Source organism: Lates calcarifer, linkage group LG14, assembly GCF_001640805.2.
Source record: "Lates calcarifer isolate ASB-BC8 linkage group LG14, TLL_Latcal_v3, whole genome shotgun sequence".
Lineage (NCBI taxonomy): Eukaryota > Metazoa > Chordata > Actinopteri > Centropomidae > Lates > Lates calcarifer.
The window spans coordinates 11,750,210-11,775,688 of record NC_066846.1 but is presented as its reverse complement, the minus strand read 5'-3'; the positions used below and the strand labels follow the sequence as shown (position 1 = coordinate 11,775,688).

General features: G+C 44.8%; 2 protein-coding genes across 5 annotated transcripts in view; one reads left to right on the top strand and one right to left on the bottom strand.

The window, feature by feature from the left end:
• Positions 1-8,207, top strand: part of zgc:109889 (uncharacterized protein LOC553542 homolog) — a 35,063-nt gene extending 26,856 nt beyond the window's left edge. For 3 of the 4 annotated variants that reach the window (XM_018674083.2, XM_018674082.2, XM_018674085.2), the window contains exons 6-11: positions 337-405; positions 998-1,042; positions 2,109-2,242; positions 3,007-3,303; positions 3,506-3,924; positions 4,182-8,207. In XM_018674083.2, the coding sequence (XP_018529599.1) occupies positions 337-405; positions 998-1,042; positions 2,109-2,242; positions 3,007-3,303; positions 3,506-3,924; positions 4,182-4,339 (1,122 nt within the window). In that variant the 3' untranslated portion in view covers positions 4,340-8,207. The remainder of the gene's footprint in view (positions 1-336; positions 406-997; positions 1,043-2,108; positions 2,243-3,006; positions 3,304-3,505; positions 3,925-4,181) is intronic. The other variant, XM_018674086.2, reaches the window with a different exon arrangement.
• A 5,231-nt stretch (positions 8,208-13,438) lies between these two features.
• On the bottom strand, positions 13,439-23,948 carry gpr185b (G protein-coupled receptor 185 b). Its single transcript, XM_018674087.2, has 2 exons — positions 23,773-23,948; positions 13,439-21,901 (listed from the first exon to the last, which is right to left on the bottom strand). The coding sequence occupies exon 2, from the start codon at positions 21,897-21,899 to the stop codon at positions 20,829-20,831; it is 1,071 nt and encodes a 356-aa protein (XP_018529603.1). The 5' UTR covers positions 21,900-21,901; positions 23,773-23,948; the 3' UTR covers positions 13,439-20,828.
• Positions 23,949-25,479: the final 1,531 nt, after the last annotated feature.

The following is a 25,479-nucleotide window of genomic DNA, read 5'->3' as shown; positions in this document are numbered from 1 at the left end:
GCTGTATGTGTTGGCTGTATTTCTGTTCTACTTAATACTGCTCACATTCTTCTGTTCCCTCCCCTCAACCTGGAAACTCGGCCGAATAAAAAAAAAACCCAAAGCAGTTTTCACCCTTTAAAAAAAATAACAGGTTTGAAAACTGAAAGCTGCAAGAGGAGGGATCATCCTTCTCTACCTTTTCCTCCTCTTTGTCTTCCTTTTGCTAATTTATCTATAGCGTCACCTGGCCTTCAAAGTCACACACCCCACCCTTCCTCCTCCTCCTCCTCCTCCTCCTCCTCCTCCTCTGCTCAGTCTAACGCACCAGCTTGTCTTTCTCCCATGTTTCCATAGGGCTGTCCGGCCCACCCTGACAGGCCCCACTCCAGACAGGCCCCACCCAGGAGCCCCCTGTCCATCTCTGTAAGACAACCCCGACCCCTAACCTGCCCCATCCTGCCCCCCTCCCCCTCCCAACACTTTACCCCCGCACACCCCACTAACACACACCTCACACTCACCTACTACAGAGGACGTACAAACACGGGTAAGACACACACACATAGAGACGCAGAGGGAAACACATTCAAACGCAACACAAGCCAGTGGTTGTATTTGAATAAAAGACACACACACACACACACACACACACACACACACTCCCCTCTGTTTGTGTCCATGTGTGTCACGTTGCGTTAGCTTGCCACCTCACCCTCTCTCTAACCCTCTGTGTTTGGTTTCGTTTGGTTGCCGTCCTGTGTCCTCAGACGTTTTTGGCTCTTGTTCATTGTTGTGTTAGTGTGTGCGTCTGTTGGTGTTGCCTAATGATAGTGACTGAGTAGACTAGTGTGTGTGTGGCTCTGTGTGAATTTACCCCATGGTGAAGGAGCTGGTGATGGGGTCCTGCATTTTTTTTTTTTCCCTCTGCACCAAAGAAATCAGTAACCGATGGCTGAGTTTCCCTTCACTCCTCCCTCTCTGTCCGTCTTTCTGTCTGTCTCTGTCTCTAATCTAGGAGCAGCAGAGGCAGGTCGAGGACCCGAGCCGAGAGGTGAAGAAGGTACGTGATATTATTCTTTATTTAATCACCTCTTAGTCGACTTCCATCTGAAACTATCATGGGATTAACTCTTTATAACCTGCTCCAAAAAAGAGCCATAGATTGCTTTTAGGCGACCTCGGATTTAAAGCAACGATATGCAACTTTTGTCGAGGAGAAGCAACAGCGGCCTCTGCAGCCACAAGTTGGAATTACAGGATGCCGTTTCATTAAGTTACAGCTCATAGCTAAGATAGCCTGTCAGTGTCACACCCACAAAACTCATCAAATGAAAGAGAGAATACCTGCAGAGCTAGCTTCTTCTTGTAGCTAGCTGAAAAACTAGCTAGCTGGTGCGATGTTGTGTCGGAAAGCTTCACGCACTTAGCATAGGAGCCATTCTCGCTGTTACAAGTCAGTGCACCATCAAAGTTATTTTGAGTTATTTTAAGGGAAGATACTGTTGCTTTAAGCTTTGAGTTGCAGAGTTTGTAGCCTTTTGTTCCTCCTGTATTTTATTTACTTTTTATATTTGCCTTGATAACCGGTCTTGACGGTGCTGACCTTTGAGCAAATGGAGAGAAAAAAGAAGAAGCTATCACATTAGCTTTGTCGGTTCACTTTTATATACTGTAACCCTGCTCTGCTGCCATACACATTAGCTAATAGCAGCTAAAAGAAAGAAGAAGTCTGGCACGAGAGAGCCAGCTGAACTCAGTGAACTCATCTTTTTAAGAGTAAAACCAAAGAGCGGAGACTCTTGACTCTTAATCACTCTGAAACCAGCTCCAGTAAAAGTATATTGAGGCCATTTGCCTGAGTAGAGACAGTAACACACTCTCCATTGTCTATTAACACTGTCCCTAATGGGGTGTTAGAGAGGTACAGCTGTGCTAATTCTCCATACCAGAGCTACTGAATGCTAATGAGATACAATAGCGTGACGCACCATAGAAACTCATTTACCAGATGTACCTCTTTCAGTCTGAAACGTTAACACGGTCACTTATATCACTCTCTTGGTAGAAGATCTGATTTATATGTAGTGTTATGAGTGAAAAACCTTCCTGCTGTTCTGTCTCTGAAGGTGCGTAAGGCTCGTAACCGGCGTCAGGAGTGGAACGTCCTGGCCTACGACAAAGAGTTCAGACCGGACGCGAGGCTCACGCCCTCACCTTACCACGGCATGTCCTCTGAAGGCTCCCTGTCGCCTGATAGCAGGTGAACAACACACACACAAGCTGCTCCTGTGTTAACTCTGAGGTTTTCCTTTAAGGTCCTGTCGCCTCGAGACAATCTAACCTGACGACGCTCACACGAGCACGTCACTGTTTATATGCCGAGCGGCCTCCCGGGGCCAGAGACGACAAAAACACAGGGTCAAATGATTAAGATTGGTTTTCCAGGAAGTGTTTTCCTGCAAGAATTTAACTTTCCTCCGTTTTAAAAAGCTGTAAACACTATTTAATGTGCAGGTGCTGTCATACAACCACTCAGTCTCTCACAGGGACACACTGAGAGAGATTTAAGCCAGGCACTGATGTGTCAAAGCTCTATGCCGCCCTCTTCTGGGGAAGGCAAGTAAGAGCACATGAATTTATATTTCATATGGATTTTAATATTGTATATACAAAGAAATATAAGAAGAGATGAGATTAAACTCTGGAGGAAAATTGGATCAGTGTAGCAGCAGAATCCAATAAGGAATCAGACTGTAAGAGGAAAATAAATCCAGATATATAAGCAGGGGAAAAAAATGAAAAGATTAAATTGAGTTATATTTTGTTAGTGTCTTTATTTTTAAATGTTAATGCCAAACAATTGTTTTCTGTCTCTGAATATCCCTCGTGGAACCTCTGGAGTATCAGGTTGTATTCATGTGATAAAGGGAAAAACTGACTTTTTAAATAAAGAGGTTAATAAATGAAGAACGTAACAAAACTGTGTTATTACACGTCTCCACCCTCTCTCATCCCCTCCAACAGATCAATGGCGTCTGACTCCTACCCAGCAAGCCCCAACCACCCCTCCACCCAGGCCCCCAGCGCCGCCCACCCCGCTGACCACCACGCCAGGGATCACCTCAGCGCCGCGGCCCAGACCCAGTCGCTGGATCGGGGCCTCAGGCCGGCCAACCAGCCTCCAGGGGCGGGAGGGCCCCCGGGGAGGCACGTGGCCTCCTTGGGCAGGACCCCCTCGGGACACGGGGTCCAGGCCGGCGGAGATCCAACGGTTAACGGGCCGAGGCAGCCGTCGGTTAAGGATTACCGGGCTGGACACGGGTAGGTTTAGACGAATGTTTGAATGTGTTTATGTGGCTGTTTACGTGTTTGGTGGAGTTTAAGTTTGTGAATGACTGAAACTGAAATATGATGTTTAAACTATAAATGTCGACTTCATGTCATCGACCACTGTGAATGTTAAAATGGAGTCATCCACCTTTTCAAAATGTCTGTGACTTCCTCTCTCCGTCTCCTCCACCAGTGGCCAGCCCTCCACCATCCCCGAGTACTACATCCCACCCGCCCCTCCCCCGCCTCCTCCGACCATCCCCTCCGCCCAGACGGCCTTCGACTCCGCCACGGCCCCACCTTCCGCCGCCGCCGTCTCGGCCGTCCCCCCGACCTCTGCTACCCTCTCCCGCCCCTACTCTCCCTCCCCTCCCCCTCCCCCGGCCAACTACGTGCCATCCCCCTCCCACCCGCCGTCGGGCGCGCCCCCGGCCGCCCCTCCGCCCCCTCCGCCCGGGGCCCCCGCAGGCCACCAGGCCCACCCGTCCCCGCCGCATGCCGCTGTGGGCCAGTCGGCCGGGGACGCGGCACCACAGACGAGGAAGTCCACCATGCTGGGGATGATCCCGATGAGCGACGCCCGCTCCGACCTGCTGGCCGCCATACGTAGAGGTAAGTGTGTGTGAGAAGGTTTGTATGTATTAAAGTGCATTAAAGGGTAATTCCAGGGTTTTTAATTATTATTTTGTTAATAAAATAATAAAGGTTTTATTAAATAAAGAACTTGGCTGCCCTGAAATCCCCTGAAATACTGACCCAGTATAACATCTGATCTCTGTTGCTGAGCTTTGGTGAGGGGCCCTAAATATCTGGTCACCCTCCCTCCCTCCCTCCCACCTCCTTCCCTCCCACCTCCTTCCCTCCTCCAGGTATCCAGCTGAGGAAGGTGCAGGAGCAGAGGGAGCAGGAGGCGAAGAGGGAGCCCGTGGGCAACGACGTGGCCACCATCCTGTCGCGCCGTATCGCGGTGGAGTACAGCGAGTCCGACGACGACTCCGAGCTCGACGAGAACGAGTGGTCCGACTAAAAAATACAAAAAGGGAGAGAGTGAGATGGAGACGGGAGGCTTGGTGGGTGGTGACACTGGATGGAAGTGGGGGAGAAATGAAGGTGGAAATGAAGGGGTTCGGTTTGTTAGTCATTAACATTCAACAAAAAGTAAAATCCAGTCATGCACTGACACACACACTCCACATGCACGGCCTGTTGCGGCCTCTCTCAACGTCAAGCACTTCAGCAGCAACAGGTCGGCGATTTCAGCTTGCTTGGTTGCCCCTGACGACGCCTGTTCTTGAACTGAGCAAGAGGTTTGCGTGTCTAGCCGCCCGTGGCGTGTGGCGCAATAAACACACACAGACGTGCACACACTTGCATTCGCACCATTTCGACACCCTCCCGCCCCCGTCCGCTCATTTTTATCCACCAACACTGAGCTGTGAAAAACAAAAACGCGCCAACTCCTCCCTCCCTGCACATTTGAGTGATAATTATTAGCAATATTACAGGCGCTTAAACTGTAGGTAGGTGGGCTCCCAGTGAGTACGGGGGGTAATGTGTTTACACAACACATGGTATAGCACAAGATAAACTAATTATAGTGCAATCTTAACTTATCTGCCAAATGTTGAGAAAGAATTTATGAAACAAGTCGTGGATAATCAGGGAAAAAAATAAAAATAAAACTCTCCTTAAGAGACTACAGCAGATTTCTGGGAGTTTGGTTATTTTAACCAACATGAAACAACAGAATCAGTGTGAACTTTATCTCTGTGTGGCTGGATATAGCGTAATGCTAACTGTGTCGTTACCGAGCTTCGTTTAAATGTCTAAAATCAAGATTCATTAAATATGAGAAGGTGCTTTTTGTTCAAAACTAGATATTTGAAGTCGACCTCCAGCAGAGCTAATGATGTTCTGCCATTGATTTGTCAGTGATTTAAGTTTAAATGACACTTCCTGTCAGGAGGTAGGTTTGAAACAGAAAGGAAGATTCAGCAGCTGGAGGATAAATCAAGATTAGCTGTTTCTGTGCAACACAGAGGAGTATAATTCCAGTTTTAAGAATTTAAATAATCTTCTAAGAAATGACTTTAAGAGAGAAAACCAATGCCAAGTTTGGTTTGCTAAAGATAAGTATATTTTTTATTAATGCTGTTTACAATTGGTGAAAGGCCCGGTGGTTTTTTTTTTTTTTTTACCACATGTGAAAAGTAACTTTAACTTTAGTTATGTTTAGTTTACTAGCAAATGAAAAATCTTTATGTTTCTCAGTTGATCAAAATTCAAAATACAGACCTGTTTGTGCTGTTTCCAGCTAAAACAGATGTAAACAAACCTTAAAAATGGATCTTTTATTTGTGATCGTCACCTCATTATAAAAGATCAATTATAAAAGATTAAGATTTTTATCATTTTTATTTATTCTTTTACATCAACAGGTCATTGAGATCCAAATCAAATACTAGTTTTTCCATGTTGTGTTTAATGTCTAGTGACCTGACGTTAGAAACCAAACTCCCATGAAGTCAGCGTAGTCCTTGATCTCATACCTTTAACAGTGTGATATACCGTAGTTCTCCCATCGAGGTAGTGTAAAAAAACTGTGGTGAAAGACGCCACCCACCAGGATTTCGCTGGTTTGGGAGAAGACGAGCGGCACCAGCCTTGTCAGAGTTTAGTGATAACTCATCATTCAGCCTCCATATCACAGCATCGAACAACAAAGCGAGCGAGCGAGCTTAATGCCATATTTTCTTATTTTTATTTTTTTGGTCTTTTGTAGTCATCCATAACTCGAAGCCTAACATTTCAGCCAGTGACTGTGTGCTGTGGTATTGGTCTTTATATAAACGCTTCCACACTTAACCTCCACAACCGGAGCCGCGCTCACAAAGCTTCAAGTCATCCTGGCCCAGGGTCAAAGGTCATATGACCTTACGCGCTCTCTGACGACCCTGGATCTGTGGAGGCTTTGTGAATGCAGCTCCTGGACTATAAATACATAAGTGTAAGAGACTTGCAACAGTAATATACAGTATATTATCTATCTCTTTTCAGTATAGGTTTGGCTAATCCTCAGTATGAGCTGATTGGACTGTAGTGTTTTTATAATGTGGTTTTTCTTTTTAAAACGTGCTGCAGTGAGTTGTTCACTTTGGTTTATCTTAGGGTTTTCTACTGTCTCGGCCAGGACGGAGGTACAGGATAAAACAGTTTAATTAAAGAAGCAGTTAAAGGAAGAGTCCAATTAAAAAAAAAAGAAAAAATAAGACTCACGTTGTGATAATCTACTCTCGAGCCAAAGCAAATGATTTCATTGTTTTTAATCCAGAGCGACAGTGATTTCTGATGATTTTGCAGTTCGTGGTGTTGGCCCACCTTAACAGCAAAGCATTCTGGGAAGTGTAGTGCTGCTCATATCCATCTGGTGGCACTGCAGCAGATGCTGCGCTGCAGTAGCATCTTAATATGAAAGATGCTCGCTGATACTGTGTCATTTTTCAGACTTTTATTTGTCCGTTTGTGTTCACGCGAGCAAAACATGCACTTCAAACTGTTTCTGATATGCAGGAAACCAGTCACACTGCTCTGTGTATTAAATAACCTTGTTACCTTAATTAAATGACCAGTCATTAGCTGTGTTTTCTTCTGTTGTGAAGTGAATATCAGAGCGTAACCACAAAAAAAAAAGCAGACTACAGTTCAATGTGCAGTTACAACCTGCTTCACACTGAAATGTAGAGAGAGACATGCTGTTATATGTAACATAAAAACATTTCCAACCATGTTTTGCCCAATTTTAAGATAGATATTTTGACGCCAGCACATCTAATCTCAAATTTAATTGATGTTTTTTGTAATTATCAGATGAAAAGTAAGACAGATGGGAAAAAAAACAAACAAACAGAGAGCAGGTGTCTTTCAAATATCTGAGACTGTTTCGAGTGCATAGTTGTTGCACAGGTTAGAGGTTCTTACCCTGTTGGTTTACTACAGAAAGGGATGGGGCTCAGAAGTAGTCATTTTGTTGTTGTATATAAAAACCACACAGTAGTTGAGGGAACAGCTCACTCAGTAACTGCACTCTGTCGGAAGAATAAAAACACAGCTGGATTAAGGACTGTACGATGTGTCAATGAGGTTTTAAGGAACTGTGCCAACACCTGCGTCTATGGACGTTATCATTATCAAAGCAAAAAAAAAAAAAAAAAGCACATATGAACATATGAACAGCTAGATTTGTGGATTTGCTGTAAACCTGGGTTGAATTTCACAAGACAAATGAGACAGTTTAGTTCGCGGCATCAAATCCATACCAACCCCGAATGAACACAAATCAGGAGAAAACACAACCCAGGTCTGATTGTTTAACTTGTGGTTTTGTTGTTATGCAAGAGCCATAGATATACACAGTCCCTGAAATTTAGCCTGCAGTTTTGGATCCAAGCACTTCATGGCCTTTCAGTGTCCAAGAATGTAAAGCTGTGACTGTAAAACACGTCCTGTCTCGTCGGATGATAAAACACTGGTCCTGTCAGTACTTAGAAACTGGAAACACTTGTCCACAGTTATAACTGGGAGACAAAATGCAGCAAAACTTTATTTAATAGTTTAAAAATGGAAACCCAAGGCGCCAAAGGCAGAGATTTCAAACCAACCACCACCTTGTGTATCTATGGCTACTGGCTCGTAAGAATAACTTCATTATGTGTTGAAAATGTGAGAAATGAATCATGTTGTATAGACTTTTGGTTAAGGCAGCCTGTAAAGTAAAATACATTTGGAGTAATATAACCTAGACAATGAAACAAAATAAAACTGTGTATTGCACACTAAAACCAACTGTAAGCAAGTATGCATGTAACTATAGACAATAAATGGTGAACAAAATTGTACATTCTGTGCTTTTTTATATTGAATGTGTTCGTCATAGTCGTGTTTTTCATCCTTTTGCATGATGTTGATATTGACATGAATCATCTTTCCTTTTCCACCTATATTGGTGATCATCTATAGGTGGGTGTGCCCTCCCGATCAAAGTCAGCAAAGGCGTGATTATCTGAAGGTCCTAAAGATTATCTTAAAAGATTTTCCTGTGGTGTGAGGTGTGTTCAGAGTGATTTTACCCTCCCTGATCTGCTTGGAAGATGATCGGAGCCGCCCTGATCAGAAATCCTGTTTCGCCGGGGGGGGATGCCGAGGAAAGCCGAGCACGCACTCTGTGGATTGTCACATGGAACAGAGCGATAGCCAATCAGGAAGCAAGGTGACTGAATATGGAAGCACAAAAAAAACATCCAAACATCCCTGCTCATCGTCCGCCACGTTTGTTCACTCTAAAGTCGCATTTGACCGTGCAAGATTTCAGGCTTTTCCAGTCAAGACTCTGGTTGTCTGTGGACAGAGTCTGTTAGTGTGTGGTGTGCTGTGTTGGTTTTGTCATTGCACACCACACACTATAAGAACAAAACAGCTAAATCTGTCATTATTTGTCATCATCCCAGGCTTTGAACAACAAACAAACGACAATCTGGCTGTGAACTGGAACTCTCTCTCGCCATGTTTCTTCACCTTGTGATATAATATTTTAAACTAGTGCCAGTGCAGTTTGGTTTATTTAGAAAAATGCTAAAATATTTAAAACTGTTGTTCTGTTTGTCTCCTTTGACAGATTGCAAATCCCAAAGACACTGCATCTCTTTTCAAAGCTGCTGTAAAGGCCCTTAAAACATACTTACGCACAATAGCAGAGTCTTCAAGTGTTGTTGTTCCTTATTTAATCATGACTAATTGAAACCAAACTTTTAAAGGGCTGTGATGCAGATATTGACCCATCATGAAGAAAATAATGTGGTAATGTGTTCGCAAAAGAGTGAAGTATTGTCCCTTACAATATGTCAAGTTGCTGGTTTTAAAATACAGCTAGAGATGAGACGTCATACGTTGACACTAATCTGTCTTTTACTAACACGCAGGATGTGATCACTTCCTGGCAGCGGCATCAGTTCTTCTCTTCAGTATCATCCTAACTTAATACTCATGAGATTATGTGTATATATAGATTTTCTTGGAAGAAAAATTACCAATCCCTTCTCACTTAAAAGACTGAAAACAGTAACGTTTAATCAGCGACGTCAGTCATCTCACAGCAGTGACGTAAATCCAGCAATATCGCTCTGTTTTCTCAGCGCTGTGACACGCCCACCAGTGTCAACACGGTTCGTTCCAGCTCCATGCTGTTCTGGGCCTTGGCAGGGTGAAGGAGGAACCAGTGGGTGCTGTTTGGGAGAGAGGAGTCATTTTGGGACACAGATGGTGACACAGCAGAGAGAGAGAGAAAGAAAGAAAGAAAGAGAGAGAGGGAGGTCAGTGGAAAATACAAAAAAAACACCACATAATGATGAGAGGATATCTGTTACCTAAAATGTATGAGTTAGGGTTTTGAGATTGAAATCCAGTTTCACAGTTTCTAATTTTGGTCTGGATCTAATTTTGGAATCAAAGGCCTTGGATAAGCCTATTTAAGTACAAAATGCACTTGATTTATCTGACGTTGTGAGTTATGCAGTCGATTTTCAGGATGACTCATACACACTGTATCTAGGTGAGTCCAGATGTTTGACTCAGAGAGATCAGTGAGATATTCACACTGATGTGATGGAACAAAAATGAAGCAGCACCAATGACGTGAGCCACTTTAAAGACCAAAACCACTTAGAAATAACTTGTAGAGACCTGAAACTACCTTATTTTACAGTTTATTACAGTGAACCCTTATTAACCAATTATTTTTTGTCAGTCCCTTACCTCATAATTTTACTTCTTACTTCTAAATAGTCCCTGTCCTTGTGTTTCTCGGTTAGTTCTGTTTTACCTATTTTGTACTTTGGAGTGTTTCACAAACAGCCTTGTCAGGACTAGGGCTGTCTGTCTCTTTCCATTGTTGACAGGAGCTGCTTTTGTTGTGATGGAGCCTGTAGATACAAAGGGCTGTGACCTGTTGGACATTGCTGTGTGGAGAAAATCTGAGTTAAACAGAGACACATCAGCAGCAGAAATGAAGGGCTGGGAGAACGAGTGTGACCCAGAGACAGCCGGAGAGGCAGCACTTATAGGTGGACTTTTATTCAATGTGGCTGCTCACAAGGGGACCAAGATCTAATTTACAGGCAGGTAAGTCAAAGAGGTCTGGCTTAACAGCGGATACATTTTGTAGGAAACTCAATTGCGACTGGATTAGAGTTCTGTTAACGTAATGAGGATAAAGTTAGTTTTATATATTTGGTAGGTGGCAGATGTGTTAATGCTGAGCGTATCAGTAAAACGTTCATAATGTATTTGTTTTCCGCCAAAATATCCAACCTGGCAGTGTAATATCAACTTGTACAGCATAATATAACTTCTTCGTGGTTATGTTTAAGCACTCAGAGCGCTTGGTTAAGGCGAGACCCTGGATGCAAACCCCACTCTGTAGTCGATCGCTTTGTACGCCCACACCAACCACCTGTGTGCAGTTTCATGAATTCAAAGGTCCCTGAACGTAATCCAGCCCTCGATTACAATCCCTACAAAACATATCTGCTGTTGCAGTTTAGCTATATGTAATGTCCAGGAGACAGGGTTGATAGGTGTGAGAGCGGGGTGTCATCTGCATAGAGTGTAAAGTTCATTGGTTTGTATAAACAGCATGTCAAGGCTAAATAAAAAGAAGCCCAAGGATCGATCCCTGAGTAACTCCACACATGAAGTTCCTTGGATTGATTCTGAATTCCATTGCTGTCTTTGTGTTTAAACAGTTCACCAATATGAATTAAAAACTAGAAAATCTTATGAACAAACAATAGCTCTACTATGACATAGAGTAGATGCAAAATTCCTGCCTCCAAGATAAGACAGTAACTCCAGTTTTGTATTGTATGGTCCAACCACGTCAAAGGCAGCACTTGAATCCAATAGGACTAGAATAGAATTGTCTTTCTAAGTGGATAAAACCACCCAGAGTCTGTGGTCAGGCTGATAAAAGTGGGAGCTATCACAGTAACCATTCACAGAAAACTTATGTGTGGATCTGTACTCAGTCTTTTTTAGAAGAAGCTTGATGGCTGCACTTTGCAAAGCATTAGGGAAATCACATAATGGCGGGAGACGGGGTCGACTATTTGCAGCCAGTGTGTTGCCGAACAGCTGAAAACCCTTTTAAAGAAGCAGCAGGGTCAGCAAAGCATCCAGGGAGAAAGTGAGTGAAGATGCTGTCCACTTTCTTTGAGAGGTCTGTAGTAGATAATCATGCTTTTTTGTGGCTTTAAACCTTGTCGTAGTTAGCAAAGAGATGTTTTTGTATAAGATATTAACCTCAACAGATAAGAATGAATAGTTGTGCTAAATAGAGGTTGGTCTTTCTGTCAGTCAGACCTGGAAAAAGCTCCCAGCTCTCTCCACCTTCATATAAAACTCACAGCTGGAAGTCTCTCTGTGGCTTGTCAAGCTATATGGAAGTGTAGTAGATTAAATCACAGTCACTTTACAACATTTAAAACTGTTCCTGGAAAGGTTTGAACGCGCCAGATTGACAGACGTGCAATTAATAATTTCTGGTCCACTCGTGAATCATTTCCTGGACACATGGAGGGAATCATCTTCACAGGTTTCAATCAAATGTTCATTAAAATGTCAAATCAGGGCAAAGAGGTGTGTGTGTGTGTGTGTGTGTGTGTGTGTGTGTGTGTGTGAGTGAGTCAGACACAACAGATGCAGGAATATCACCACCTTCTGTGCTCTTTTTTTTGTCTCAAACACATCCACATGCACATACACGGAGGTGATTTGCAGCATCCTGCAGCAGATGGTGGAGAGAGCCTTCTGACTCATAGGGAGAGAGAGAGAGAGAGAGAGATGGAGGGGGCAGACAGGAAGGGTGGGAGAGTGATAGAGAGAGTATATGGGTGGATAGAGAGAGGGAGATGGAGACGGTAAGGTTGGAGAGGAGTTTGGCTTCGTGCTTGTTTTGAGAGAGAGCTGCTGTAATGACGTAAAAGAAGTGAGGGGTGTGTGTGTGTGTGTGTGTGTGTGTGTGTGTGTGTGTGTGTGTGTGTGTGTGTGTGTGGGCGGATGCTGCGTCTTTTCCCCTCGTCCCTTGACTTTGCAGTACTCACCTCTGGCCACATGGTGGAGCTCTTCACCTCTGTGTCGAGACCGCATAGAGGTGAGTCAAGGTGCTGAACACACACACACACACACACACACACGTCCATACTCATATAGTTCACACTTTCACTCACACACAAGCAAATTTGACTGATTAAAGGTTGAATTAAAGTTTTGTCACACACACACACACACACACACACACTGACCTGCGTCATAGATTTGGCCGACTGAAATCTCCTGCTGCGTTGTTAATTATATATTAAGAAAAAACCTTTAGTGTTTGTGTGTGTGTGTCTCAGTGCCCCACCCTTACTCACACACACACACACACACACACACACACACACACGCACACAGTACAGCTATATTTGTCCCTTGGGAGCACATACCTGCACACAGAGGCATGGATAACAAATGTGTGTCTGTGTGTTTTCGGGCTACTTTGTGACAAGGCAAGCTGTCCCTGGAGAAAAAACACACACACACACACACATACATATACACACACACACACACAATAACCTTCCTCCCTCAGCCATTTTTTGCTGTCTTCCCTCTCTCCTCTGTACTTCCTGTTTTCCTGCACACGAATGTCGTACGAATGTGTGTGTTTGTGCGTTTTTGTACGTATGTGTTGCATCCTCTCGTCTCCTTTACCTCCCTCTTTCCCCTCCTCTCGCTCCATCTCTATCTATTTCTCGCCTTTCTGCTGTTATGCAAGCAGGGAGTGGTTTAATAATTCAGCAGTATTTTTTTTACTCCCAGGCTTTCCTGAACACTACAGTGACCTGCAATATTGACTCTCACGCACTCACAATCCCCACACACACTCATAATAACACCCACACACAGATAATGTCACACAGGCTCCGGCTAACACCCACAAACACAGACACACAAACACAGACACACACACTCACTGACGTCACTGGATTGACTCCATTCCAGCGCCACAGAAAAACACAGCGTTACACATGCCTCCTTTTTGTTGTTCTCAGTTTATTTGGCAAATTATTCTCCACTTTTTTTTTTTGCAGTCTTTTTTTTCTTTCTCTTCTCATTTATTTACAATAGTAAAAATAAATCTTTCTCTTCAAGGTTTTACATTCGACATTTACAAGTGCAATGTGTAACATCTCCATCTTATAAAGTGCATTTGTACTTTTTAATCGTAACTGTTTCACGACACTTAACTGAAGAGGGAAAATGAAAGAAAATATAGCAATAATAATTAAGAATAAAAATAAAAAACATGATTCAAGGACACCGTATTAGGTCTCTGACATCACAGTATCATTACCCAATAACACCCTCACCTTGAGGATTTAAAACCGGTGATGCTCGTGCACTCGTGCTGCCTCCTCATCCAGACCAACAACATCAATGCATAAAACAACTATGAAGGCCATACTCGGTCCCATACAAAATTAGCTCTGTTATGGTTCTTTTTTTTTTTTTTTGATTGACAATCTCTGCTCGCCTGAAGTGTTGCCAGGTTGTAGGTTACAGAGGGAAAACGTCCTGCTTATTTGCTGTGGGCACTCGCCCTGAACCCTGCTTTAAAGAAAAAAAATGTTTAAAAAGCTTTGTGTAACTGCTTGTGCTCAGAAGGAGACAAAAAAAAGAGAGGGAGTGAAAAGGAAGGATAAGGATAGAGGTATAAAAATAGATAAAGATGAATGTGCGCTTGTGTAAAGGAGATGAGACAGGAGGGCAGGGAAGAGGGGAAAAAACTTAACAGGGAAAGAAAGAGGAAGAAGAAGAGGACGGGCGGATGTTTCTGTCTAGCGAAGGTTTGCGCTCAGGGAGGGAGAGTTGATTTCTACCTCTTTTACTACCTCCCCTCCCTTTCTTTTCTTCTTTCATTCTTTTTTTATCTGCTTTCAGGGTGACTATTTTTAGACGGAGCCTGACCGACTAGCTTCCTGCGGGCCAAGGATAGCAAAATGTTGGACAAGAGAAAGAGACGGGGGGAGGGAGGGAGGGAGGGAGGAGAGGAAAAAAGAGATATAGGAGATGAAGGTGTTGGAGGTGATGTAAAGACTGACTGAAAGAAAGAGGAGGGGGGGAACTGAACCAGGAGAGAAGGTGGAGTTTAAAACGACAAAGAGGGGAGAGGATGACGAAGAGGCGAAGGCATGAGGTGATGAAAAAGAAAGGGGAGACAAGAAGGAGACGTCTGACAACGACGAGGGAGAGAAAGAGGGGGTTTTATTTGAGAGGATGCAGGGGCGGAAAAAGTGAGGGGGACGGTTTTTTTGTTAAAGGAAGAGAGAGGGGGATGTCTTTGAAACGACCTGCTCTCTTAGACACGACTCAGACAAAATGACGTCACTGGAAACCTGACTCTGTGACGTTCAACGCTGCTCACGCAACATCTCCAACCTCCCCCATCTCCCCCTCTCTCTCTCTCTCTGTGACGTTTAGTGCATGTCTGTTTTTATGGAAAACCAGTTCAGAGAGAATTCAAGTCAAGAAGACGTTTTACAGAAACACTGATATCATCTCTCCTGCGGCTGCGGCTTTAAAAAATAAAAGTCTGAAGCTACAGCTAAAAAAATATAGAGTTTGGAGAAGTGAACTGATTGCTGCCTGTCATTTTTTCTCTTGTTTGCTCAGTGTAGCGATCAATAATATCAAGGTTAAGCTTTTCCTTTCTTTCTTAATCCTGCTGCTGTTCTGACCAGTTTGTTGTTGTTGTTGTTTACAGATTTACTGACTCGGACAACTCCAGATTCCCTCTGATAAACGTGTATGTACACAAATAGAAATTAAAAAAAATAAGACACTATAAAGTCGAAAAATATGGCACTTTTTCAGCATATCCAACACACAACTTTTTTTCCCCCCAAAGAAACTTTTGACATTTGTTTATAGGAAGAACACAGAAGAAGAGGAAGAAACACACACACACACACACACACAACAAACTCACGCTCACAGCAGCGACCATGTCCTGTAACTCATGCCCTGATGAACATTACAAAAATATACATTTCTGTACAGCATTGCATAAGAAAAATAACACACACACTCACTTGTACAGTATGTCTTTTCTTTTGTTTTTTTGTTTTTTTTAAAGTTGAATTATAGTCCTGTATAGCGGCTGACGAAAACCATTCTGTGTGTGTGTGTGTGTTTTACAGTGAGACTTGGTTGACTTATGGTTCATTACAATTGGCTATGATCCCAGGGGGGGGAACACACACACACACACACACACACACACACACACACAGTGAGTGGTCACTCCACTCCTGCCCCAGGAATGGTTGACTGAGTAGTGGCATATTCACAGATGAGTGTTATTAATTGATAAAACAACCACTAGATGGACATGCCAGATGGGACCGTCAGAGACTATGACTTCAAATACAGCTGTGTGATGTTGCTATAGTTATAGTTATTGACTTTATATCAGCTGTTCAGTCACTCTGGTTCCAGCTGAGCGATGCTGGATTAAACATTTCGGTCGTGAATTGTGGTTTCGCTGTAGGGTTCGTGATTCCCTGCAGACTTGGATCAAATAACCATTCTGAGTCTGTTTTACGCAGGTGAAATGCCACATGGCTGACATTTTACTGTCAAAGGACAAACCAAAAAAAAAAAAAAAACTCCCCTTAAAAAAGCTGTGTGAATGTGCAAAGGTGAAATCATTTTATTTCCAAAATGTCCAGAAAGAGGGAGGCTTTGAAATCACCAAATGTCTCCACCCACAGAGGATTATATTATCCACTGACTACATCTTAAAGGTGCTGTTTTTGCTATCGCTATGTCGCCAGTGTTAGCATTTACAGATGTTAGTCTAGATACTAGTCTAGAAGGAACTCTGCTGAAATTAGCATGCTAACCAGCTAGCTCCGTCCCGTCCCATCTCTGAGATAAGGAGTCACTGTCACCTCTCGTCTTGTAAACGCAACGGTGGCTGAAACTCTTTGCAAGTTACCCGCTGCTAATGCTAACATTAGCCATGTAGCAACAGCAAAAACTTACATATAGCACCTTTAAAGCTCTGTTCACAACAGAAACTTGAGTTCAACTGTGTTTTCTGCAAAATAAGTTTGGTGACGTAAAAGGAGTCGAGACAGTTTCAGAAAACATAAAGCTGGTGACTTCCTGTGACATTGTTTTTTTTTTTTTTTTTACAATTTGTACTGTTAATATGCTAATATGTGGCACATACAGAAGCTACAGTAACAAAAGCAGAAAGTGAGCTTTGAAAGCCACATACAGTATGTTAGCTTTAGCCATGCTAGCACAGATCTTCCGTCAGTATTAAATTTCTTTCTTTTAGAGTAAAAACACTGGTATCAGTGGTTGTCTGTGAGAAACTGTGCCGGATATGATGTATTTCTTCTGTGTGTCCCATCTAGCATCTCCAAACACAGGTGACTAAGCAAGTCTCACACGTCATTGTGCATACAGGAGGACTGTGCGCCAACAGGATCTGCATCAGTTTCCTGTGTGAAATGGATTCAATTAACTCTCTGGGATCGATTATTTTTGCCCAGCACCGCTGGTGAGTCACTCCCCCCCCCAAACACACACACACAGTTCTGCAGTTCACCAAGCCTGCCAAAAAGTACCGAACTCCGTTCATTTCCTGCTTCCATCTTCAGAGTAATTGAAAGTATTTCACTTAATAATTGATGCAAGTCTTTTACCAGTAGACAGTTCCATCAATGCAGTGATTGAGCAAAAAGAGAGAATGAGAGAGGGAGGTGGTCAAACTTTTTTAACTGGTGTGACCCTTTAACCTTCAGATAACCATTGCTTTTTTTGTTTTTTTACTTTTAAATCCTTAAACGAGTCATCTAACAGTAAGGAAATGACTGTTAATTGTAAATAAAGCTAATTTTAGAGAGAAAAAACATGGAATACTGCAAGATACAGGTCTGCGAGACGCCTATAAATGGAAATGGAGCATTTGCTTCATATTTAGGTTTGCCCTACTTCCATGATTCACTACGGCTCAAATGCATCTTGGAAATCCCCAGCCAGCCCAGCCACGTTTCTTTCATATGCAGTACAATGTGCTATTTGTTGTTTTGAAACATTTAGATGGGGTAATTCTGCGAATCATTCAGAGCCGACCACCTCTGTCTGTCACTCTCTCTTTTTCTTCATTGTGGCTTTTTGTACACAGCAAAATACAGTTGGAAATTATTGCGAAAGAGTTTTTTTTGTTCCAATAAGGCCAAAACTAAAGTAACATTTAAAAAAAAAAACGAAAGACACAAGAGATTCTGTCTTTTCAAACAAAACCGTTGACAGAGAGAAGTGTAGCTGTTGTTCTGCTAACAACTGCTGCAAAAACAACTGATTGTTTGCTGCTGCCAAGAAAAATAGAAAACACTTCTACTCTATGTTTCAATTTACACTATAGAAAAAATTAGGATCTTAATACCTGTTTCTCATGTGCGCCATTTTTCAAAGTTTCAGTGTGTTTATGTGTTCTTTGCTGTCATCTGTTCCTGTGGTTTATTTGGTAGAAAGCGTTGAATTTGGAAGTGACTCCCTGTCATGACAGAAACACTCTACTGTATGTTTTTTAGTTTTATAGTTTGAAACAGCCCAAACACTTTCCATTAACTGTTTTCCCAAAGCCAGTACACCTCCCACACATGTATATTAGCAGCATGCCAATAGCTTAGTCACGGTACTCTCTCTGAGGTTGTGCAGAGGAACAGCAGAGTGAAAACTATCTCCGTAGATCATTTAAATGCAGATAGAGGTTGGCAATAAATCCCCTCTCTAGCTCATCCTCACAGTGTTCACTACGTCCTCTGTACATTAGGCCAATTCTCAGTGCCATTATTACCGAGATGTTATTAACATTAGCTGGATTTAAGAACATGATGCCCTTTCAGTGGGGGAATAACTACATCCTGATTGGGTGTGTGGTGGACGTGACCCGAGGTTGCGTTAAAGCGCATCTCGCCTGGCGTTTCTATTTCACGCCGCGTCACCTCGCCTCTCTCGCTTCTCATTAACCCGCCGAGCCTTCAGAGGGGCCCCGGGGCAGAGCTGCGCTGTTTCTTCAAGGCGGGATGAGAGTGTGTTATGTGTGTGTGTGCAGTGAACATCCAGCTAGTGCTGACAGGCTGCAAGTAGGGGAGTGAAAATGGAAGGTGTAGAGGAATTTTTTTTCCATTTCCAAATGTATTTTTATGCCTTAATGTAAAAACCATTCAGTCTAGTTTCTTTTGCAGAACAATGGCAATATCCAAGTATAAGTTGGACAAAGCCACCCAACGCTGCCTGGATGAAAAATGACCTGTTCAGTATGGATTGTGCTCAGCTCTCACTAATGGATAATCAATCGGGCAATGGAGTTTGAATGCTGTCTCTAAATTCAAAGCCGCGTGGCTGACCCGGCGTCATGCGGATGCAGATAAGCGTCGAGGTCCCACATCAGCTGCTTTCACCTTGCCCGCGTCGCAGGGCATGTTTTACCGATGCTCGCGGGGCCATACATTGCTCTCCTCATGCATAATTTGTACTGCTGAGATGCGAGAGAGGTAAGACATCAGAGGAGAGAAAGGACAGGGTCATAGACGCGCTAACGGAGGTTTAAGGACCATCTGAGCATGTTTGGAGTCATTTTTTATATCATACTGTTGCTGTTCACTCTGCAACAAAGAAGCCTTACCGTTTCATTTCACATGTACGACTGGTAAAACCATCTTTTGCTTTTTATAATGACTTGATTGAGCTCTGCTCCTCTGGCAGAGAGCAAGCTACTCTTTGAAGAATTAATTGTGGGGAAGAGGAAAACCAGAATTTGCCCCAGGTGGTCTTGCTTACAAGCAGAAACTAGAAGTAGTTTCAAAATGTTTTGTTTTTTGTTATTTTAATGCAGCATTTCATAAATAAAACACTACCCATCTTTTCTGGCCAAATTAGACATCTAATAGTTGTCTTGTTTTTGCCTCTTTTTTGCTCTAAATGAGGCCAAATGACCCTGAAAGTTACAACAAAAAGGATTTTAAAATACCTCCAGCCGTCGTGTATGCATAACAAAACACTGAATGGCTCAGAAATGAGCAAAATAGACTCCAATCAGGCTGAAATGGGCCTGTAAAGCCTGTCTCACACTCCCTATCAAGATGGTGTAGAGAACAGCGTAGCCTACTTTCCAGCGCTCTCTCCCCCCGCAGCAGAGAGCATTCCCAGGGTGGCAGCGCTCTGCAGTGGCGCTGTCCTTGGTGCTGAATTCAGCTCTCTCTGCTTCACAGTCACGGCGCAGGGGCTGGCTGAGAAACTCTCTCTTTTTTTTTTCTCTCCGACGGGGGAGCAGATTTGATTTCATCACGCCAAGGACAACACACGCCGGCCTAAATATGGAAATCCCTCTCTAGGTTTTGCAAACTGGCGGGGGTTATCTATGCATTAGGAGCCTGGTAGATTAGATTTCGTTTTGGATTTGAATGTTTGAGGAGGGATGGCGTGTGATTAGCGGTTGTTTCTTCTTGCAATTGTGACACATTTTTCTCCAGTTTTGTTTCATTTTTTTTGTGAACTGTGCTGTTGGCGTTGGGAAAACTCATAATGGGCTTGGTAGACTACTGTTGTTGATCACACATAGCATCAAGTTAATCATTCCTGCACTCTCTGTATACAAACTCGTTAATTACTTAATTTGCATCAGATCAAGGGAACACAGATGTTAAAATATGTTGCAAGGGAGGAAATATTCTTGTTCCTATCAGAAGACTGCAAAATTAGCTCATTGAGAATACTCAAGGTCATTCATCGTGTATATTTAGCTCATTGTATTTTTTTATCCACACACCACTTAATTTCAAAACACATCGGTGAAAACACATACAGTATCTTAAGACTGCTTCGCCCCTTCTGATTGCATAACCATGCAGTGCTGCCCAAGCTCAGGTCCTATGGGGATTTAGGTCATTTCCTCCTAAATCCCACCTTCGTGTGAATGCTACTCTCGAGAAGCAGGCCTCACTTCTCGCGCCCTAAAGGAGGTCAGTCGCCCGACACGCCTCCTGCAACTCCCACAACCACCACGAGGATACCTTCATCGTTCTTTTGCAGTTGGTTTCACGCCGCCACCTCGGTTCTCCCCTAGCCACAGACAGGACATGATCTTTGTTAGCTCTATTTTTTTGTCGACCATGCACTGTCCTCCCTTCTCTCCCTGCGCCCCTCGCCACTTTTACCGTGGCCAGACGTGCGCTCGCCGTCAGCCCTACCAGCCCTGATATGAGGAGTAGAGGAAATCTCTTCCCTGGGCCCTAACCTTCAACCTTTCTCCCCTCCGCCTCTTGTTTCCCGTCCCATCCTCTCCCTCCTGCAACCCTGACTCGGTTTCTAGCGTCATGCCAAACGGAAACCAACCTTCCCTGCTACACATCGCTGGAGGTCCTGGGTCTGAGAGAGAGGTTGGATGGGACGCACCCGCAACAGGCCATCCACAGCGACTTCTGAATGTCCGGGTTTCGAAACGCATAGATGATGGGGTTGATCACAGAGCAGCAGGTGGCCGGGAGGACCGTGGCGTAGGTGTATATTACAGGGTAACTGGAGTCAGCCACGATGGAGTACATGGCAAACGGCAGCCAGCACGCCCCGAAGGCACACAGGATGGCCGACAGCGTGGAGACACCTTTGGTGGTGGAGATGGCCACAAACTGGTGCTGCACTGCGATCTGCTGCGCGTGGCGAAAGGCAATCTTGCAAATTTGAAGGTAGAGCTGCATCATCAGGGCGAAGACCAGGAGGAAGGTGACGGCGAGCGCCACCGCGTTGTTTTTGGTGACAGGCCGGCAGATGCTGCACGTGGACTCGTCTTTCAAGCAGTTCCAGCCGAGCGCCGGCAGCAGGCCGAGCGTGAGGCACGACACCCAGATGAAAACCACCATCACGTAGGTGAAGGTGACTGTCCGCTCAGTGTGGTAGGTCAGGGCGTTGTACAGCGACAGGTATCGGTCCACTGTGATGGCGAGAATGTTGAGGACGGACGCCGAGAAGGCCGAGATGAGCAGTCCGACCGACAGCAGCGTCACAAACTCCACCGAGCTGTCGACCAGATAGGTGAAGACAAAGTTCAAGATGAGGCCCAGGCCGGCGAGGAGGTCTGCCACCGCCAGCGATCCAATCAAGATGAACATGGGAGCCCGGAGCGTGGGCGTGTAGAACAGCACGGCGATCACCAGGGCGTTCTCGCAGGAGATGAGCGTCCCGGTCACGCAAAGCGCGATATCCCAGGGGCTGACTTCCTGGACGGCGACGGCAGTGGTCGCTGGCTGGAGGTCAGGGGTCAGAGTTCGAACGACGGGCTCAGAGGAGGAGTTGGAGGGGTCCTCGGCCAGGCTCCAGGAGGTGGAGGAGTCGAAGGGGTCGAGGGGGGAGGAGGAGTTGAGGCTGCTGCCGCTGCCGCTACTCATGGCTGCTGCGGCGGCCAGGGAGAGAATCATAGCTGGAGAAACAGGAAAGAAACGGGGGAAGGAGGAAGGGAGGGAGGAAGTAAATGAAAGGGACGGGAGGTGGGAAGGAGAAGTGAGTCGAGGAGGAATGAAGGAATGAGTAAGGATGGAGGTGAAAGTAGGCGGAATTGATCAGGTGAGAACATGTTGACACAAAGTTTGATGAGAGAAATATGAAAGGAGAGAAGATAAACGGCAAGAAATGAGAGAAAAAGTAGATAAGGGCAAGAGATGAAGAGGGGAAAATGGAGGAGGAAGAGAGGAAGGAAGGAGAGAAGAAGTCGATAATGAGGAAGCCAAGGGGAGTCAGGAAAGAAGAGGAAAAAGAAAAGGAGATAAAGTGAGGATGGAAAAAGTTTAGGAAAGGGTTGAAATGAAGAGTCAAAATAAACAAATGATGAGAGAGAAGGAAGAGACGTATGAAGGGAGAAGAACAAGTTTTGAGTCAAGAAAAAAGGGGAACGATGGTCGTCGCGGAGAGAAAGGATGAACAAGAAAGTGGAGACGAGGAAGAGGAGAGCGTGAGTGAAGGAGAGGCGAAGGAAACGAAAAGGAGGGAGGGTGCAGGAAGGAAAAGGAGGAGGAAAAGGAAGATGTTAACATCTGCCCCCCTTTTTGAATGAAGGGGGCAAAGGAGACGTGTTTTCACCTTCATTCACCCATTCATCCATCCACCCATTCATTCATTCATTCATTCATTCATGAAATCAGCCGTGCACTTGACCCCAAGCACGCACGTCACCAGCAGCTCCCACGCACCACGCTGACAGGTAATTAGCAGCGACACAATAGCAGGTGTGGACACGCACAAAGATGAGAAAGTATTCCATAAATAACAGTTGTATCTCTTCCATTTTGGCTTCAAAGCAACGTGACACATCAGGCAGCCTACACACACAGAAAATAAACAACACAATTAAATCATCGACAGCCTCTGAAGACGCTGAAATCTGCTGCATTCCTACCTAAAAGATGCCGAACAAAGACGAACATGTTCAGTTTCCTCGCGGTCAAAACCATAATCAAGAAATTCTATTTTTAGAGCATCTCTAAAAATGGTGCATGACGTCCTGGGGCACGGCGCGGTGGTAGCTGCTGTCCTATTCACCGGTGGCGTGTATGAGCGCGTGCCCAGACATTCGTGCGTGCGTGCGTGCGTTTGCGTTTAGAAGTTCGTTAATTCGGATTCTGATCCACATATGCCGCCGCTGCCGCACGCAGACAGAAAAATCCGGCACGGGGGCTAATTTTAGCTCAGCCAGCTCGAGCTGCCAGCGCGCGCGCGCGCGCCAAAGGGATGTGGAGCTCCATTCACAAAAAAATTTCTCCCCTCTCACACCTCCCACCTCAACCTCCCCACACACCCTTCCTTCACCCCCCGCCCCCTTATTTTTTCATCTCCCTCTCTCTCTCTCTCTTTCTCCACTCCTCTCTCCAGCTTTCACGCTCCTGCGCACGCACACGCGCACGCACACACACCGTCAATGACTGCAAACGGCCGGTGGAAGGTCACCAGCAGCAGCACCGCCACGAGCCCCGCAGCTGAGGGGCTCGCAGCCCTGCGGTAACAGGGGCTCGTGCAGCCCGGAGCATCCCCTTTTTTTGTTGTTTTTTTTAACCACCAGCAACGACCTGACCTGTCACGAGCTGTTAAAACCGCTGCTCACCCCCAGTGTGTGTGTGTGTGTGTGTGTTTTAGCAAAAGAGAGAACAATAAATACCTCGATCAGTTTCATTCAGCTGCAGCAGTGCAGTGCCTGAGCCAGCGCGAGCGAGAGAGAGAGAGAGGGAGAGAGAGGTAGAGAGACAGTGGGATGGAAGGGAGACCACGCCACAGAGACAAAAAAAGCGGAGAGAAAATTACCAGCTCCTTGTCTTCTTCTTCCCCCCTGCAGGAAACCGGGATGCCTCTCTCGTCCTGTATCCTCCACTTTAAGTGAATGTATCTCTTGTATTTTCTTCTGTCAGGGTTTCCCCCCCTTCTCGTTCTCCCCTTTTTTCTCCCCAGTCAGCGGCGCGCGCTATATTCCTCGGTTGGCATGGTTATTAGCCTTCTGTCGGCAGCTCCGTCCTCGCGCTGCACATCCTCGGCCCCTCATTGGACGCGCTTGTCATTCTCCTCGTCTGACGTCAGAAGTCTCCGCTCCTCCGGTCACCGTCATCATGGTCGGTGTGTGAATCACGGAGAGGGAGAATGAATTAATAAATTCACCTTCAGCGAAGGAGATTTACGCATCTTTTAGAATCAATTACATTTATTTCATTTGTTATTTATATCATTATTATTATTGTTGCTGTTGTTGTTTTTCTTATTGTTATTGTGGCGTTGAGTTGTGAGTATGTGGCGGGGTGAAAATACCACCGCAAACACCGACACACACGCGGACGCACAAGGTCGGAGGGACCGGACTCCGCGCGGGCAGAGGGGGGAGACGGAACAGTATAGCGCATCAAACAGTCAAAAGCACAGCGCGTGACAGAGTTTGCACTTTTTCCCCACAATTCCTTAAAGGTGAAACTATTGCGTCACAAGGTGTGAAGATAAAACCAGCCACAGAGCACATTTCCTGAAATTTCCAACAGCATTTTTGATGATTCCTCACGCTTCGTCTTGCAAGTGCATGCGCGCGAGAGAAGGCGTGCGCGCGCATACGTGTGCATATGTGTGTGTGTGTGTTTGCTGCAGCCAGTCCAACCAGCTATATGGTGGTGGTGGTGGTGGTTATGCAATCTCACAGCGCTGCTGGATATCCCACTGCATTACTCACGCCGGCACACGTGCACGCGCGCACACATAGGCTGAGCCCATATGTGTCGCCGGTCATGCATGAAGACAGGGTTGCTGTGTGCTTCTGTAAAGAGCCGACCACCAGCTCTGTTCAGGGGCAGCAGTGTGTCGTGCTGTGGGCTGCTTTACTTCATCTGTGGGGAAGTTATAATGATTTAAATGCCGGGTTGATTTAAAGAAGTGTGTGTTGTAGATATTATTACAAATGCTCTTAATTTATTGTGCGATAATATTCAGAATTAACTCGCATAAATCAAACAAACAAGCATAATAAAATGTAAAAGCAGAGCTGAAACTAAAGAGAGTGATAATATAGGGAATAAGCCAAGGTCATTTACATTTTCCTAGAGAGACTGATGGTGTTACTGTGCTGCTCATAAGTATAAGTAACTCAAAATATTACTACAACATCCCAACATATAATTACAGGAGTATGATCCCTGTACAGTTAAATATTAAAGCTACCAGGTGGTGTAAATTCGTAGCATGGTGATGTAGACGTGTACTCCAGGGCGTGGCGGTACGAGGTGACATCACAACTGGGTGAACTCTTGACCAATGTGCTGCCTTTGAAGTGTTCTAGCAGTTAGAAACTTACACAAACTGACCCGATGAGGGCGCTATAACCTAGCGGTCAAATGCTGCATTCCGTTTACATCGGTGGTCGGAACCCGGAATTGGGTTAACGCCATTCCAGGTGAGAAGTCAGGAAAATGCGGACGCTCACAGAGCTTTCACAGATGGTCTTTCGGAGTGAACAAATCTGCACTCCACCTGAAGAAC

Coding starts and splice junctions, on each gene's coding strand:
- gpr185b (XM_018674087.2), bottom strand. CDS start 21,899: ATGATTCTCTCCCTGGCCGCCGCAGCAGCCATGAGTAGCGGCAGCGGC.